Here is an 18,381-nt window from a genome sequence, read left to right as displayed (position 1 = left end):
TAATTATTAAGAGGTAAANGGAAACATTGCGTTTAATGGTTTCCAGATGATGAGAACAATGTACAGTAAGGGCACAAAGTGTGAGATTCATAGAAAAGTTTTCCTAAGAATATTTCCAATCTTTTTCTCACACAAGAGAAAATGGGTTGGGGGCGTTGGGTATAATTTTATGGAACAAAGGGGGCGGTGGATCGAAAAAGTTTGAGAATCACTGGCCTAGACCCTAGAGTAGGCTCTACTGTATATTCTACTTCACCTAATAATAATAATAATAGTTTTTACATTAATTTAAGATGAAGGAAGATAGCAAAAGCATCCATCATATTCTCACTCTCTACTCTCTTCTTCTGTTATTATTCTTATTAGGAGGAAGAGAGGAAAAGGTAGAACCTGGAGCAGACTCTACCTTCTCCCCCTCCTCCTCCTCCATCTCCTAATAATAATAATAATTTCGATATGAACTGAAAATCAAGGGATGAACAAGAGAATCCACCAGATTCTCATTTTCTTCCTTTTTTTCAGGCTAGATCAGGCTAAATAATAGAGTAGATTCTACATCCTTCTCCTCCTCCTAATAATAATAATAACAATAATATTTTCTATATTGATTTGAAACCAAAGGAGGAAGCAGGAGCACCACCGATACAAAAACTCGGGTGCTCTTGCTTGTCTAAAGGATTACAAAATCCCTTTTCTTTATAAAAATGCTATCCAAAAAATAAAAGACTAAATTGTTCCTCCATGTCAATACTCAATGGTGAAGTGAATGAAACCACTAAACTTGTTCGCACTTGACTAACGGGCTAGACACGTGCAGTTTTGCAGGTGTTCTTCAAGTGTCTAGTAAGTAAATGGGGGTCGATTTCCTATAAAAAGTACATCACTCGTATGTTGCTTGGCCTCATTCCGTCAATTTAATCCCTGCCCCTCCTTGTGAGCGTCTTGCAAAGGATCTCTTTAATTCTTTTAAATGCCAATGGATAATTTCTTAAATCCCTTTCATTTTGATATTTTTACAAATTATAGATTAAAAATAGTAAATTTTAACTTAATAATCTGTATGTAATTAATTATTGATTGAGGCTATAAATCAGCAGTCATGTAATTGAGAGGTTAGTACTTGAAACAACGTGTTAAGTAGATTACTGTATTAATTGTCATTAGTGCATTAACTCAGTTGCCATTAATTATTTTAAATCCAATACTATTGATTTTTCTTTGTAGAAAACTCAGTAAAGTGACCGAAAAAATTGTATAAATGTATAAAAGTTAATTAATATGGTTGCACCTCCATTTAGCGCCATTATTTCTTCGCTTCGGCATCGAGTGTAGCGCTAAACTGAATTATCTCAAACAGTACGAATTATATACAAGTAATTCGCAGAATTTGAAGAGTTCTATATTTAATACAGAAAAACCTCGATATAGCGCTTTTCTGATAGTATAATCCTGGTAACGTAGCAATGAAATTCCGGTAAATACGATCTTATAGGAACAATATTGTTATTACCGAATCACACGACTTTTATACTCCTATACTCGAGTTTGTGTGTGCAGACCTCGCTACTACGCACGATTAAATTCTCATGATTTTAGATAACTCAATTCCACGCCACACTGGCTTTGAAAGCAAAGAAATGGCAACGCTAAATTGAGGTTTGACTATAAAATAGTTAAGTCTGTACCCAACTGTGTGAGTTCGAAAGCCAAACGATTTGACACCCGACAAGATCGTTTGCAATTCATTAACTCATCGATAACGCCGCGCTTTACCGGGGGTGGCGTTATTTAGGGTGGCGCTAAAACGAGGTTCCGCCTTAATTCGCCTTTAATAAGTTTCTACGTAAGTTAAAGAAGTTAAGTAGAATTTTTTCCCAATTAGAACGTTTAATTTTCTTACCGGAAAGGTATAGAAGATGGTAGAGAAATTTCTCTTCCATTTAAAAACTAAGAAGATAATTTATTTTCTTGAAAATGGAGAAATTGCAATCGATATTTGGGATCGATAAGGTCATTTTAGAATAACAAAACTTTCACTGGAGTATCATTTATTTTTCTCTTATTGGTTTCTCTTCCCTACCAAACTAATATTAAGCAAATAAATATTTTTATTGAGGAAATTAGGTTGTCTGGCCTGAATAATTTCTTCAACTTCGATCCATTAGCAACAAATGCTGTAAACGGGAATCTTCTATATCCAACAGCATCAGGTCGAACGTCGTACATAAAGAATAGCCCGCATCTTAACATATATATATTTTAAATAAGATATTTAAATTTTATTCCTCTAAATAAATTTTTTTCCTGAAAAAATCTTAATTTGAATAATATTTTTTATTTCCTTTTTTTTGTATAAATGATCCGCTCTACTGATTTAATTTTTGGATATTTTTTTTAATTAAAAAAATATATATTATTTTACTATAATTTCTTTTTGTGTTTGTCTATCTGTCTACGTGCGTTACGTTAAAAACCTATGCAGACATATACACAGACAAACAGTGGCGTAAAATTAAGTTAAAAATTATATAGATCTATTTTAAGATCAGAGCCTTTTTCTACCCTGCTGGAGCTAAAAGCCTAATGATACTACTACTACAACAAAACTTCGATTTAGCGCTAGTATTTGTTCGCTTCAGAGTGTTAAACCGAAGAACCTTGCACAATATGGATTATAGATACTAATGAGGACACATACTAGTGTGAGTGGAAGTTCCAAAGTCGTATAATTTGGTGATAATTCCATTACAATGCCAAGTCGCAAAACTTCAGACCATTAAATTTTTGTATATTTCAACAGGTGGTTGCCATTTTGAATGCTTTAAACACCGAGAAAACAGGGCAGAAATGGCATTTAAAAGACGTCTGAATATAAATATATTAATTCAATCAAGTTAATTCATTTATTAAAAATTAAATACAGTCAAACCTCGTTATAGCGCCCTCCTATATAGCGCTACCCCCATATAGCACCAACTAATACTCACGAGCATATCTTCTTCTTAAATATTAATCAGACAACGGGCTCTGTGAATTACTAAATGTTCACGGATATTACGTTGCAAGGGAATTGTTACTGCCAAATCGCATAACTTTCAAACTTGCCAAACTTTAAGCTGTTTTATATAATCATTGTCGTCGGTATCCCCCGGTTTATTCATATTCGATTTAGTGCTAATTTCGGCGGCGCTATGTCGAGGTTTTAATGTAGTTTCCACTGTAAGATACATAGTATTGCGATTTACTCGAATCCCTTATCGATTATCTCGATTTAACCCAGCAATGATGTATGAATTAGAACCGGATAATTAGACACTGTATGGCAAAGAACCGGAAGAAGAGGATTTCCATAGGATGTTGGTAAACTAACCTTACATAATATCATAATTTTGGCATTAATAAAGACAATAGAAATGAAACTAATATCAAGTTTTGCCTCTATTACTTACAATACAATTCACTAGCAATTGTATTGTATGTAAGGTGACATCAAAAACAGAGTTCTTAAAATGGATGTTTCTTCTTGAAATCTGCTACAGAAGGTTTATGATCCTCTGAACTTTGACCTGGTCAAACGTCGTACCATAGTTTCCTCTCGTTATACTGTAGTGAAGTCTATTTCTATAGTGAAGTGAACTCTATATTGGAAATTAATAATTTACAGTGTGTCAATTGTTATGCTGGTGAGAGAGGTTTTCTTATATATTACTTTTATATACTGTATAATTCTATACTCTGATGATGCAGCTACGTGTCTAACATATACTATATTTTAAAATAAAGTTATTTTTGTATTCTTACTGATAAGTTTATAAATAATAAAACATTTAAAATGAAATTACTTTTTAACATATTAATATTACAATTGATTATTACATTACACTATACTACATTCAGTACTACAGAATAGATCCAATAAAGTAAAGTTACACGAACAGTACACTAGTGTTAGCCTAGCAGTCATAAATACCTTCAAGAATTTCAATTATCCAATTATATTCATAAAATAATAAAGAATCACACGAGAAAACGGCATAAAAATTCCATTGTGATTATTTATTTCTGATGTGAAAACTTTTATAATCTACGAATTCACAGGTTAAATTTCATCAGTTTAACTTTGTAGTTTCCCATTGTTTAAGTGGATTGCAAAGGATCTACCAATGTTAAATAAATGCTTTCAGCATCGATGTTACAATCAACCTAAACAACATTTAGAGGTGTAAGATGTGCTGATCTCATTTTAACGTTAAATCCTACATTTTCAAATAAATCTTTCTATTTATCAGATGTGCCCAAATGGCTACTCAATATTTTTCTATATTTAAACATTTTTTTTAATTTTTTTTCTTCAGAAGAAAATGGAGAAAATAGATAAGAAGGATTTCCTATTTTTATATCGAATTCCCTGATGAGTACAACTACAAGTAAACAGATAAATAAGTATGTTATATACTTTTGAATTTAAAGTTTCAATGCTTCTTTTCAGCTTTCGTAAGTATTTATTTACAAATTAGGCACCTTAAGTGACATGCAATGCAATAATATTATAAGAGAAACCGTTTCCCTTGCTGATGAATTATTAAATTTTTTTTTAAACTGGACAATATATTGAGGTGTATTCGGTAGCAGTGTAGAAGCATGGATTGGAATAGATGGACTATGTCCTGAGGCACGGAGGACGGCTGCAACATGCTACTGAAGGAAGAGAAAGGATGGGAAACTTTGGTTTAATGAGATACCAAAGAAACAAATGAGCGATTTTTCATGAGGAAATGCAGTCTGGAGGACTTTCTGTGAGAAAATGGCCTTTGTTTAGGTGTTAGAAATGCGAAGTAAATTCCACACAACCAGTACGTTAGGTGATGCACGAACCCACGACTAATTATTGCGTTATATATCCATTTACCACTGGTGGATCATAGACTGCGTAGGACCTATGTATTCCAACATAAAAATACTGCATTAGGTTCGTGTACTGAAATGAAGAATGTAGCTATGAATGGGGTAATGTGACATCTAATAACAGTAGAAAACCAGCCTACAGGCTGAAAATCGATAGAGGAAGAAATATACAGCAGAAAGAATAATAAATAATAATAAAATTTAAAAAAACTTCACACAATATAACGATGGTTTTTGTTAATTAAAGTCTTGGAATAATTTTAAAACAATTCATTCTTTAAAGATTTCCTTGAAGTAAAATTGATTTTAACATTTATTTTAAAAGTATTTTTAGTGTTTAAATATATATACAGATATATATAAATTAAACTTTGGGGCCCTCGCTAGACGTATCCAGAATTAACACGGTTTTCATCTCGTTAGGGGTGGCCCAGAACTCAGTTAACCACTCTCATTAAATTCACTTTTTCTAGATTAACCGACTTTCGAACCATCAACGCTACAGATATTATATTTGTATAGACAAATGGTTTCAGTAAATAGCAATTGTAAATCAAATTCTATACATTTTCATTGTTTACGTTCGAATTCGATCATTTTTCATTTTCTTTTCCTTGCATTCGAGTTGCACGTTTGCTGTAAATTTCATGAAACTTAACGTCCTTTTGTCATGCACAAGACATTCTAGGGCATCAGTGCAGAAAAAAACTGCTTTAATGCTTAGCTAAGAATAATAGAAGTACTGTACTTTAAATTCTCTTGGAACATTTGCATCTGGCTGAATTTTTCCACAGAAAATAAGGAAATCAGCTTAAAAAATATCCGGAAAAAAAAGAAAACCCTTTCCACATTTCAGGAATTAAAGCATTTCCAAAATATCTACGGGATATTTGCTTTAAAAAAACAATTAACACAATGTTTCCTTTATATAATTTTATACTTTATAGTAGAAAAACAAGTTCTACAGAACCAAGTTTTATATTGGAAACCGTGAACTAAAAAAAAACAAAGATAATCAATAAAAATGTCAGCATCTAAAGAAAAGAAAAATCAATAAAAAGTCGTAAAAATAATCAGTAAAAATGCTCATAAGGCTTTAAAAAATAATGTAAAAAAACGAGAAATATAAAATGTGAGGGGTGAAAGACGGGCAAAAATAACTTTGGTGGCACCATCTGTTGCGTATGAAATAAAACAATTTATATATTATTTGTAATTTATTAAAATATTTATTAAATTTAATCGAAAGTAATGTATAAAATTAAAAATAATTTGCGATTTTTTAATATATTTTTATTAACTTATAAAAATAAAATTACTATGTGAAAACGAATGAATTTTTGATGTAACGACAACAATGGTCGCATTCACACGAGACATTGCGCGCAGTTGCAATTGCTCAGCGCCATCTAGAGGTACCCAGAGGAAGTAATGTCAAAAATTTTTTAAAAGACACTCTGTCAGGAATTCCTTTATATCTTATAAAGTATTAGATTTTTATAAATTATAAAAATGTTAGATGGATTTAAAAACTTAATAAGTAATAAGAAGACAGGATATTAAAACTGTTGCGAAAAGTCTTAAAACTGTATCACTACGTTCAGGTATACCGGAGGGTTGGGTCTATTCATGCATACCTGATAGGTATATTCGAACAGGCGCTTCTGTTTGGTAAAATGAACGTATGATAATAAAAACAATACACCAGCTACATTCAAGTGTCCATAATAGCTCAGCCTATCGAAGAAAATACGAAACTAAAAGAGAACGCTATTCGTTATATACACAGACTTGCAGTATTATAACCACGATCACTAGAATAACGTTAAAAAAACTCCCGTTAGTAAGTCGGAGCACGTTAGTTACTGCCAAAGCAGGTGTTTGTTAATATAGAAATCGTTTGGTTTTGATATAATAATGATTTCTAAGTGGTGTGTTTCGGGATGTTAAAGTGGCTTTGCCCCTTGTAAAAAAATAAACAAAATACATGGAGAAGGAGGCTTCGAAATCACCAAGAACTCCTTCATTTGGGAACAATTGCAAATGCGAATGACGCTGTTGGGACCTTAACAGAATTGAGAGGATATCCACAAGATTAAAAAAGTCAAAGGATCCATACCTCTAAATGTGACATTTCGCAAGATAGTGACCGGAACGGCTGCCATTAGGTTCCACATTTAGGGTATATTTTGCAAAGATTCAGATGTCAAATTTGTCTTCATTCTTTACCTATAAATGTTGTTAGAATGTTTGCTTACTGTGCTGTACTGTCAGTTAAACATGCGACAGATTTAGCAGAGCACGCAGCGTGATCCCTATAGCGCCTGGGAGTAGGCTTTTGGCTGATTTTGGAGGAAAGGATCACATTTAGAGGTATGATTCCTTTGACTTTTTTGCGCCTATGGGTATACACATGGGTATGCTTTACAGCTCTGTTAATGTCCCGAAAACGAAAACATATGTACTCTTACCTTTATTTCTGAGTTGTATTTTGATAATCGTTGCATTATAAGGACATATGATGTAATTATTAAGAGGTAAAACATATGGAGAAACGTTTACAACCAACGCTAAGACAGGATATAATTCGTACTATTTTTCCTAGGAGTAGAAATAACCAAAATAAAAAATTACAGGGTTGACCATAACCAAAAGCCATGAAAGACTCCTGCATCCTTTTAAACAGCTGCTGTATTTACTACTGTTATGTGAAAAACACATTTCTCAGTATGTAGAAGATAAGAAATTTGTTATTGTTATAATATCTGATGATATTATAACAGATAGCAATTTGGTCTTAATCACTTTAGGATGTGAAGATCATTACTGACCAACATTCCAGTCAATCGGGGGAGATCAGATAAAGATATTTTCACATGGTAAAAACTGGAATGTCGATTTAAGTGAGGTTATACATCCCTCTCTAGAGTATGCATTAAAAGAACAAACGAATTTTTATTGTGAAACTGTCAGCATTACATCAAAAACTACGATCATATGTTTAATTTTTTCATTTTTTTCTTCTTTCTAACAACATAAAATGCTCTTGAAATTCCGAAACTACTTTTTATGTGTATTTTATTATTATTTGTCATCAGATAAATCAACATTTGAATATCAAAGAAAATTAAAAATATTAAGGTTTACAATATAGAATAACTTACAGCATAATTATGTTACCATACAAAAAATAAAAGAATGTAATATTTTATGTTAACAAGAAATAATATTGTATTTAGTTTTAAACTTGTTATTTTATGAGTTTTTCACTGATTTTTTAATGTAGCCTTTATTATTCAATTTATTTAGTTTTCACTTTGTTTATTATAGATTAAAAGAGACACAAATCTTATTTTATTTTAAAGTAAGCCTTACATTTATAGTTGAATTATCCATGGCGAATTTTTTTCATAAACGGAAATAACTTATTTCTGTAAATATTAGCGTATAGTAAAATCAGCAACTTTCAAAGGACGGACGAACAGACAAACGACAATGAAAATCTATAGGTGGGCTGCAATACCTATACATTCTCATTGTCGTCCGTACTCCTTTCTTAATTACAACACTTTGAGGTTATAGCAAAAACGTGTGAAGTAATTTCTTTTTGAAACGTGTAAAGTTAGGTGCTAGAGCCCAAAATTCGTGCTCATTGGCTTAATGCTTTGTCGAAGGATTCGGTGGATCCATGGGATAAACAAAATAACATATGGACGATGTTCTAGGATGGGTGTCACCTAGGAAGACTTTCTATGACAAATTCTCTTATATTTAAATATTATATGTAAAGAAAGTCCGGGAAACTTCACTCGAATAGCACGTTCGAACCCCCCGTTAACTATTGGAAATTTAATTAAGAATTTTAAATATGAATAATAAACAAACTTTCGAAGAATAAACCATCACCTTAAATAGCGAAATAAATTCAATGTTGTTGGTTAAGTTATGGCAACACAACACTTGGGCGATCTTCCTAGGGGGTATGTCTTCCGGGAGGTCTTTTTAAGGGAAATTGGCCCCTATTTAGGCGTTACAGACGTCCGAGCGAGGCGCGAACCCACGAATTCCCAGTGTTCAGGGTACGAAGACCGCTTGGCCACTGGTGGGCCTCAATATAAATTCAAACGTTTCCAGTCTACATTACAGATTGTCACCAGGTCATTACTAGTGAATGAATTATACAACAATTTTCATTTAGTAATTTATTTCTATTAAATGTAAATTTTACAATTTTATTATTCTGATGCATAGTGTAGATCCTTATTATTCATTGATCATACTTTCGTTGTAGATACTGGAAATATTTCAATGAAATAATATTAAAATTATAAATATTTACTGTATATTCTTTAATGTTTACTAAAATATAAACTAAAAATATATAATTACTTCTTAGAGGTTGTCGTTCAGCAAAACAAATTCCAAGGACGTACTGTGAAGTAAACGTGTAAAGAAGTAAATCCTCCAGCCTTATCATATTCTTTGTTTAAGCATTTGGGAACAGGATCCAAAAATCTCTATAAAAGTAGTGAGTGTTTTGTATTTACAAAATGTTACAAATTGTTATTTTTATTTTTATTTACTTACCGATAATGAATCTTTGTTTGGATGTTCATATCTACTAGTAAATTGAAAATTTCCAAGAAGAGCAAACCCAAAACCTGTTAATTTTTCTCTGTTGTACATCAAAAAGAATGGAAAGAACTTATCGCAATCCATATCTTCTGAGAGATTATACCAATAATGTTGACCTAAAAATAAATAAAATATAAAAAAAACTATGATATACAACAGGGTAATACCATAATGGAGGATGGCTTTATGGAAACAAGATGAATGAGAACAAATCCTCACTGATATCAAACAATGATCATCTTAAATGTTATCCAATTTTATCCTGTAAACTTACTCTATTATAATCCATGATATTTATGGTAAATCATAACAGATGCTATGATAAATTGTGGAAGCTGAAGACAATCGAAACCGAAAATACAATAGCGGAAAGACTGAGCATCTGGCTTACTTTCCAAATAGTGAGCAGACATTCTAATAAATAATAATGGTCAGAAACGTAAAGGCATCGCCTGCCGCTATGGAGAATATGCCGGTATGAAATTCGGAACCAAATTTTTTATGGGTATTTTATTTTAAATATGTCACCCCATCCCTCACTCACTCGATTTCATTGTGGGTCTGGCCGAACTCATAGTGGACACGGAGAAAAGATCCTTTTAGTTAAAGAAATCATCACATAAGCCACCATGGGCAGAAATAAATCCTGGAGTAGGCCTCAATGGACATAAAGAGGATCATTCTTTTTGCTAATTGGTGAAAACCGAAAAGAACTTCTAGTAAATCAGTAAATATAAAATTCAACTTACCCATTGTTCTATAACAGCCTCCTTTAGTCCACTTTTTATCAGTAACATTTTTTTCATATAAAGGAACCTTTAAGGAACTTTCTAATGGATTGATACCATTCTGAAACCATAAACCATTACCAATATTTTTTTCGAATTCGTCATGCGATCGTTCACTTTTGCAGATTGTTTCTATAAATTTTATATTGATTAATACATTATTTATACATATTTAGCAAAAAGATAAAATTAGACTTACGAGGATCCACAAAATAAGCTGTAAGAAAATAAACATCTTCGTCATCGATTTTGTCCAACTGGAACGAAGGGGTCTTGGAATACGGATAATCGGTGTTCATTTGCTTAATGAAATAGGCTGGTATCTACAAATGGATAAGTGCATAATGAAACTTTACAAAATTCCATAAAGATAATAAATCTGGCCGGATAATCGAGAAAGTAAAGAAAGGTCTTAAAGAATCCTTCCGGGCCTGCCGCTTGGAAGAATCAGGCTTAGAGTCATTAGAATTGAGATTAATTGGATAATTTCAAGTTCGATTTAGCGCTACCATTTGTCTTTAAAAACTGGCATTAAATCGAGTGTGCGATGCGATTTAACAGGGATCCGAGTAGAAGTATTTCAAACAATAAGAATTATACAGTATAAAGCTTAGTAACTAAGTGTAGTCACAAGTATAAGAGTTTGAAAGTCATGTAAAGTGATGATAATGTCATTTATAATGAAAAATTTTCCATTTAATTCATGGACACTGAAGGATTCTTTATTTAGTATTTACTGAAATATAATTTAGTACTGAAAGATAATTTAGTAACGATATGAGAGTTACTGAAAGATAATTTAGTAACGATATGAGAGAATGGCGTTATATTGAAGTTTGACTGTATTTCTTTTGAAATAGTAGTGTTTTCTTTTGTTTGATTCTGTAAAACTTTGAAATTTGTTAAAGTATAATACAGAATATTACTTAACAATTAAAGAAATACAATCGAATAGGTAATAATGGCTACCTCTTAACAATGGCCACTTTCAAACAACGACCAAATCTAGAAAATCGGGGTGGTGTTTTCTTAGTCTGGCACCTATCTATGAACCTTTGTGATCCTCGTAAGAGCTCTAACATCTTGAGTTTGAAGAATGAAGAAGTCAGTGATTGAACATGGAATTAAGATTGGGATGATTAGTAGGAACATGGTTAGGATTTGAATAGTAAACGAATAATTTTGTGGATGGACAATGTAACACCGCGTATTGAAAGATAGAACTGGTGTCATAAACCGAATAAAGAGGAAGGTAAATTAAATTAAAATCTTTATTTAATTATCCGTATAAATTATAATTAAACGTGACTTACACCCGTTTGTATTCCTGCTACGTAACCTTTAGAATCATAGATCAATACGATCGCTGAATCTTGTCCTTTGATATAACGATGACCGTAAAACTTTCCACCTATTGAAAATATTAAATTTATATATTGCATTCAAAAATTTAGTTTAATTTCTGATTAAATTATAAAATTATTACTCACCAGAACATTCTCCAGGTAATTTCCTGAATCCCTTTCCTGAAGTCTCTCCAATTGTTAGAGGCATCTTAGCAAAATTAATGGAACTTAAAATATTCATTCCCCAAGTCACTAGTAGTTTTTCAATTGAAAAATTAAATAGTAGTATATACAATTAAATAATATAATAAAATTAAAACGTTACCTCTTAATGTGTCCCATGTTGGCTCTATAAAAAAAAATAATGAAGTCATTAATTAATTCATTTTTAAATTTAATTTTATTGTTTATTTATGTTATACAATTAAATTTATGTGGCATTGTTGGCATTCTGTAGAATAAACCAGTGAACACGCTGGTTCTCACTTTCCCAACGGGCCACATAGAGTTAAATCATGTTTTTACATGACTTAAATTGCAAGTTTATGAGCAATCTGCCGAGTGGGTGTGCCTTCCTAGAGGATTTTCTATGGAAAAATGGCCCCTATTTAGGTGTTTAGGTGTTACAAATGTTCAGAAAACCAGGAAAACTCCACATGGTCATCCCTTTGGCCAGGTGCGAACCCGCGACTACCAGTGTTCAGGGTTTTATGAACTCGATTACTAGTGGGTCTAGATGCTCGAGGCTGAGTGCAATGTCCTGTATAACTTCCCTTTATGTGGGCCTGATAAATTGTAATTTCCAGTTAAATAGTTTCTAATATTTAAAATAAATAGAAAATTTTAAATATTTCATAACAATTTCAACGGTCCTTGTAAAGTGTCTAACCTTCAACCAAGCATAAAATTAAACCGAAATAATTTAATTATTTCGGTTTAATTATTGTTATAATTACACGTAAACAATTTTAAATTAGAGGTTTACTTTATAAAATAATGAAAATTTTTTAACAAAAAAGGTCAGGCTCAATATTTATGACTAGTTTGGGCGGTTGCAGTGTCATCATTCTCAATTTTGCTATAGAAATTACGCTTTAAATAAGCTTAGGAGATAAAACATTATGAAGGGAGAAACTTTTTCTGAATAGAAGGGCATGTCCTACTTTTGGTAGGACGTGTCCTACAAATGGATTCAGTGGAAAAAGTGACCTCCAAGTTGTATACAAACGTAGGATCCCTTACTTTTGTGATGTTATCGCCGCTTTATACTTCTTACGTTGCTGCTTGGTGTCATTTCCAATAAGGGATTCGAACCCACAACTACTGAACACTGGTCGTGGATTCGCGCCTCGCCAACGGACTAAGTATGTGGAGTTTTCTTCACGTTTGTAACGCCTAAATAAGTGCCAATATATAATAAAAGTCATTTTGGAAAGCACCCCCTCGGCAGATCGTCCACGTGTAGCCTGCCTTAATTAAATAAACTAAACCAAACCCATTTACAACTAATTTTCGACCCCTAAAAACTAATTTTAATCCCTTTCAAGGTATCAAATTGAAGCAAATTTAGTTTCTTCAAGAGATCAGTTTTATCATTCCCCATTAAAAGAACACTACTCTAGAGAATAGAATATACTATAATCTATTGTTTTATAACAAACTATAGTTTTTATAAAATTATTATTATTTTTTTAGATAAAAATCATTAATTAAAAGCTAATTTAATGTATTTTTTTTATTGTATAAAATGCCAGGAAGCTTAATTATTTTATTATTAGAATATCCTTTCGGTGTTAGGTAACTACATTTTAATACGGATATAATGTATTAAATATATGTGTGAATATTAACCTTGAAATGACTTTTATCTCCAATTTTTTTGTAAAAATATAATATTTTAATATTTATTAAAGAAAAAATTTAGTAAATGGCAAGCTACAGGCTTCATTTACTTTTTAAAAATTAATTTAAATTTAAATATACAGTCGAACCTGTTAAAACGTCCACCTTTATAAAGTGGTCAGTTTCACGTACCTTTTAGTGGCCTTCGTGTTAAATTTTAACTTAAGAATAAATAAATATAAAATCTATTTGCTACAATAAATTCTTAATATCACTTTTAAAATTAAATTAAAATAAAGTGTATAACGTATAGTGTTTTATACTTAAAAAAATGTAATTATAATTAGTTACCTGCCATGCAGAATGTAAAAAAACAACTGAAAATTATCCAACGTAAAGACATTTTGTTCTGTTCGAGTAGTTTTAAAGACTTTACTGAAAGTCAGGGAAGGAGAACGTTCCATATTTATATCCTCTCTTTAACCGGAAATGACTTGCAAGATGACTCACTACACCACGAGATCTGCAGATAAAATACAACGTAGTTAAAATATTTTATAAATTATCGCAGAATTTAATTCTTTTATGAATAAATGACGTACTTTACACTATAAATATATACAGTCGAACCTCTAATATCGACTATACCTGTAAATGGCTGCCATTTTCAGGTATGCTTCTCCTGTAAAATAACCTGTAAACAATTACCTTCAGTGGCAGTTGTTTAGATGTTTGACTTTATATATGATAACTATAAAGTGGGATTTTCAGGAGGGGTGTTTCAATATTATAACTATAATGAGACAAAATATTTATTTATTTAAACTATTCTATTCATAGCACGTGGCAGTTGTTGGGTTTTTCAGTTGCAAAATCATAGTGTGGATAAGAACATTGATAGTTGGTCGCAGGTTCGCACCTCACCGTGGCTGGCCAGCTGCAGTTTTCTCGAGTTTTCTTTACGTGTCTACTAACACAACGGGGGTAGTTTCTGATAGGTCGTTGGTTCGCACCTCACCAAGCCAGCTGAAGTTTTCCAGGGTTTTATTCACTGAATAGATGCCAGTTTCTCATAGAAAGTCTTCCCAGGAGGCACTTACCCATAACAGATTACTCATGCGTTTCATTGTCTTTTATCTCAATGCAATGGGTTACAAAAATTTGCTTACATCTGAGTATAAGTAATCAGAGTAGTGTCAAAATATTTATATTTTATTATAATTAAGCTATAAATTTATAATAAAATTTAATTGTGCCCCCTTGAAATGTGACTCAGAGTTCATTCACACGCGATGCCATATTTTTAGAGAGTCGAGGTTTATCCTTATCGTGAGAAAAACATGATTTGTGACGGAGGTCATCCAACATAAGACGAAAGAATTTAAAATTTTGAAATCTTATAGCCTATTATTTTATATTTTAATTACATTTAAACGTTAAGAATGACTTCCTAATAAAATTTAAAGAGTAATTTGTTAGCTTATCCTGATTAATTTAAAATTATAGGGCATAATACGTCATACAGGTCATTCACAATCATAAGAGGAAGTGATGAAAGCATGACGTAAGAGGAAGTGATGCGAGCACGAGATTCGACGATCTATGAAATAGAAGCTTGGGGTCAAAATTATGTAAATGACCTCGTCATAAATTATTCTTATTATTTTAAAAAAAATTGTTTAAAATACAATTAGTCAGTGACTCATTCAGGTGACAATTTGATGTGTCATGAACGAAAATTACGACAGTTTACACTGAGAAATTCTAGAAGTGTATAATGGGGCGCAACATATTTGTGATAAATCACCCCCAAAAATTTCTAGTGTCTTCGACCTCTCGGATTCGAATTTTTGAGGGAACACTGGGATTCACGATCCCTAGTGTTCATGGGTTATTGATGCCAAATAGGCGTCAATAAAACATTCAGTCGACACCCCTATAACATTGTTGATTATTCCGCTTTATATGAATTCCATGTTGTACGAGTCACTTAGATTTTACAAATACATGTTTCGGGCTGTGAACGGCTGACGTATTTGTAAAATCTAAGTGACTCGTACAACATGGAATTCATATAAACGGAATAATCAACAGTGTTATAGGGGGTCGACTGTATTTATAGAAGGAATTAGTAAAAATGTTTTGTTTTATTTAACCAAAATAAATAATAAATCGTTAAATAAGAATTTTAATCAATAACTCATTTAAAAGTTTAAATTATTTTAATTAATTCTACGTTGAGTATTCCAAGTGTTTTGATTAGTATTAACAGACAATTGATTTAGTAGAATGATTCATTTGTGTAGATAAATCTTCGAAACAATTAATAAAACTCTTTTGTACAATAAGAATAGAAATTTATTTAATTTATACGCGAATAAAGTTTAATATCCAAAACAAATTTATAATTAAAGATAATTAACATTTAGACAATAGAATATAGAAATATTCGAAGATTTTATATAAAGTAATGAAGTAGAGATATTTTGGAAGTGATTAGTGGCTCATTATACCTTCATGGGACTCAGGCAAATTTGAATTAGGGGGCTCCATATACAGGCATTTTCAGGCAAATTTGAATTAGGGGACTCCATATACAGGCATTTTCAGGCAAATTTGAATTAGGGGGCTCTATATACAGGCATTTTCTTTTGAGGGTATTTTTTGGAGGAAGTAATTTCTGATAATAGATTGGCTTGGGGTCTCCTGTTAATGGGCGCACCAGGCTATTGCCGTTTTGCCCATAGGATAACGCGATACTGGAATCGGTAAAAGAAAATTGCAACATTGGAGCAATTTGCTTCTACCATTTGAAGCAATGCTGCATTTGGAGCATTGGAGCATTGCTCCAGTGTAGCAACAAGTATTGTCAGACAACAATTTCAAGTACTGGGAATTGAAGGTTGAGTCAGAATATAAAATACAAATTCAAAACACTATGGCTTTAAAGAGCAATCGAAAATATCGCTATTCCTCACTTACATATGTTAAATTTGCTTATAATAGGTAAAGTTCAGGCCACATATGTTATTCATTGTTACATATTTATGCCACATTTTTAAAATTATTATTTAACATAAATTACAATTGATAGTGTGTTTTTGGGCACTATATTATAGGCAAAGCATATCTGAAGAGTTGAGAAAATGACGGAGAGGGGAGGACGAGAAGTGTGTGACAAATAGCTGTATGTATACAACAATCGCGGTACACGTGTTTCTTACGTGGATTCTATCAGTTTACTTTAAAAAAAACTCATTTAGTGTCAAGAAAACAAAGAAAATAATGTATGAGAAATAGAGAGCTAATGAGTTTTTGATACCAACAATCGATTCTGCAATTTAATAGCAGAGAAGTAATCTTCTAACAAGACCTTATTCTGATTAAATCTAATTATTATAGTGTCAAAGTAACAGGGTACGAAATGGAATCGTAACCCATTTACTTCCAAAAATTTCTTCTAATTACTACTAGCATAAAAATAATCTCAAATATTTTATTCGACTGCTTTTTTGGCCAATAAAAACAAACACATAAGTACTGGGAAAGGGACGAGTATAAAATTAAGAAAAAAAAAGTTAAATCCTTCGTTAAAATCCTATTAAATATCACTTTATTGATATTTTTTCCTCCCTTATAGACTTGAAGATACATCGAAGATAACTATTATACACAATTCTGAAGATATTGGTCATAAACAATTGCCTTTTTCACGTGTTAATTTACAAAAAAAATTTTATTTTTCTAAAATTTTAAATTAATTAATATCACATTAAATTTAACAATAATTATTTGTGAAATATTAGAATTAGTTTGAAAATATTTCTTAACAATATTTTCAAAAGCTTAAGAACCAATCAAGAATTTTTTTTCTTTGTAATTTGAAGTAATTCCCGAGATGACACAAAAATACATTTTGAAATATGATTTTAATTAACGATGGAGAAAAATAATTGGGAGATATATAATTAAATATATTCTCAAATTTCTAATAAAGTTTGTGTTTATTAATAATATTTTCAGAGGGTGAAGTCAAGTTAACCGCTCGTGTAAAACTGTAGAATATTAAACAAAAGAGCGACATAAAACTGTTTATATTCAATAAAAACGTATTGATAGTTCAGTATAAACACAATTAAAAGTAAAATCAACAGGGACGAGGAAGGATGTTCCCTATTTTAGTATCATTGTCTAGATCAGTGTTCCGCGATCAGTATTCCGCAACCAGTGTGCCGTCACAAGGTGAAGGGTGTGACGTAAACTTTTACATGATTCTATTAATTTCAGGCTTTATTTATATATATTTATATCACAGTTGTTGTGTTTCTTATGCTTCTATTTCATTCACTGATGAAATAAGATGATGTTAAAGCAATAAAACATATATGTCGTCCCAGTACTCACTTATTCTTTTGGAGTTATATATTGGACTCACACAGATCTTGAGCAACTCCAAATGAAAACGAGAACAACACTTACTAAGCATGAACAACATTATCCTAAATCAGCCATAAAAATATTAATTTTTTCACCTAAAACTGGCGGACTTGGCCTGATCGACATAGTTAATCTACACTACAAACAAATACAGACATTGCGAGAGTTTTTCTACAAAAAACAAGAAACATCACAGTTACAAAAAGCAGTAATTCTAGCAGATTCAAATAATACACTATTAAATTTACATTCACAACGTATGGACACGACACAACATATAAATAGCATAGACACCATTAAGCAATCATGGGTGCGAAAGGTACTCCATGGCAGACATCCCTATGACCTGCCCCAGGATTTTGTTGAAAAAACTGCGTCAAAGAGCTAGTTAGCTCGGGGATGACTCTTTGGGGAGACGGAAGGATTTA

At 31.7% G+C, this 18,381-nt stretch overlaps 1 protein-coding gene across 1 annotated transcript; it reads right to left on the bottom strand.

Moving 5' to 3' along the window:
* Positions 1 to 9,092: 9,092 nt before the first annotated feature.
* Positions 9,093 to 14,004, bottom strand: LOC111641995. Its single transcript, XM_023388254.1, has 9 exons — positions 13,868 to 14,004; positions 12,000 to 12,023; positions 11,819 to 11,926; positions 11,642 to 11,739; positions 10,528 to 10,651; positions 10,290 to 10,460; positions 9,493 to 9,656; positions 9,295 to 9,422; positions 9,093 to 9,199 (listed from the first exon to the last, which is right to left on the bottom strand). Exons 1-8 carry the CDS (start codon positions 13,917 to 13,919, stop codon positions 9,312 to 9,314), a joined length of 852 nt encoding a protein of 283 aa, XP_023244022.1. The 5' UTR covers positions 13,920 to 14,004; the 3' UTR covers positions 9,093 to 9,199; positions 9,295 to 9,311.
* Positions 14,005 to 18,381: the final 4,377 nt, after the last annotated feature.

This window comes from Centruroides sculpturatus, unplaced genomic scaffold (assembly GCF_000671375.1).
Source record: "Centruroides sculpturatus isolate CEXI.00-Female unplaced genomic scaffold, Cexi_2.0 scaffold113, whole genome shotgun sequence".
Classification (NCBI taxonomy): Eukaryota; Metazoa; Arthropoda; class Arachnida; order Scorpiones; family Buthidae; genus Centruroides; species Centruroides sculpturatus.
This window is presented reverse-complemented; position numbering and strand designations above follow the sequence as displayed.

Bases quoted from the DNA above. Each gene is read 5' to 3' on its own strand.
- LOC111641995 (XM_023388254.1), bottom strand. From the start codon at position 13,919: ATGTCTTTACGTTGGATAATTTTCAGTTGTTTTTTTACATTCTGCATG. The intron at 10,652-11,641 runs GTAAGTCACGTT...ATCCATTTGTAG, and splicing joins TAGCAGGAATACAAACGGGT to ATACCAGCCTATTTCATTAA. The intron at 10,461-10,527 runs GTAAGTCTAATT...TAAAATTTATAG, and splicing joins AGCTTATTTTGTGGATCCTC to AAACAATCTGCAAAAGTGAA.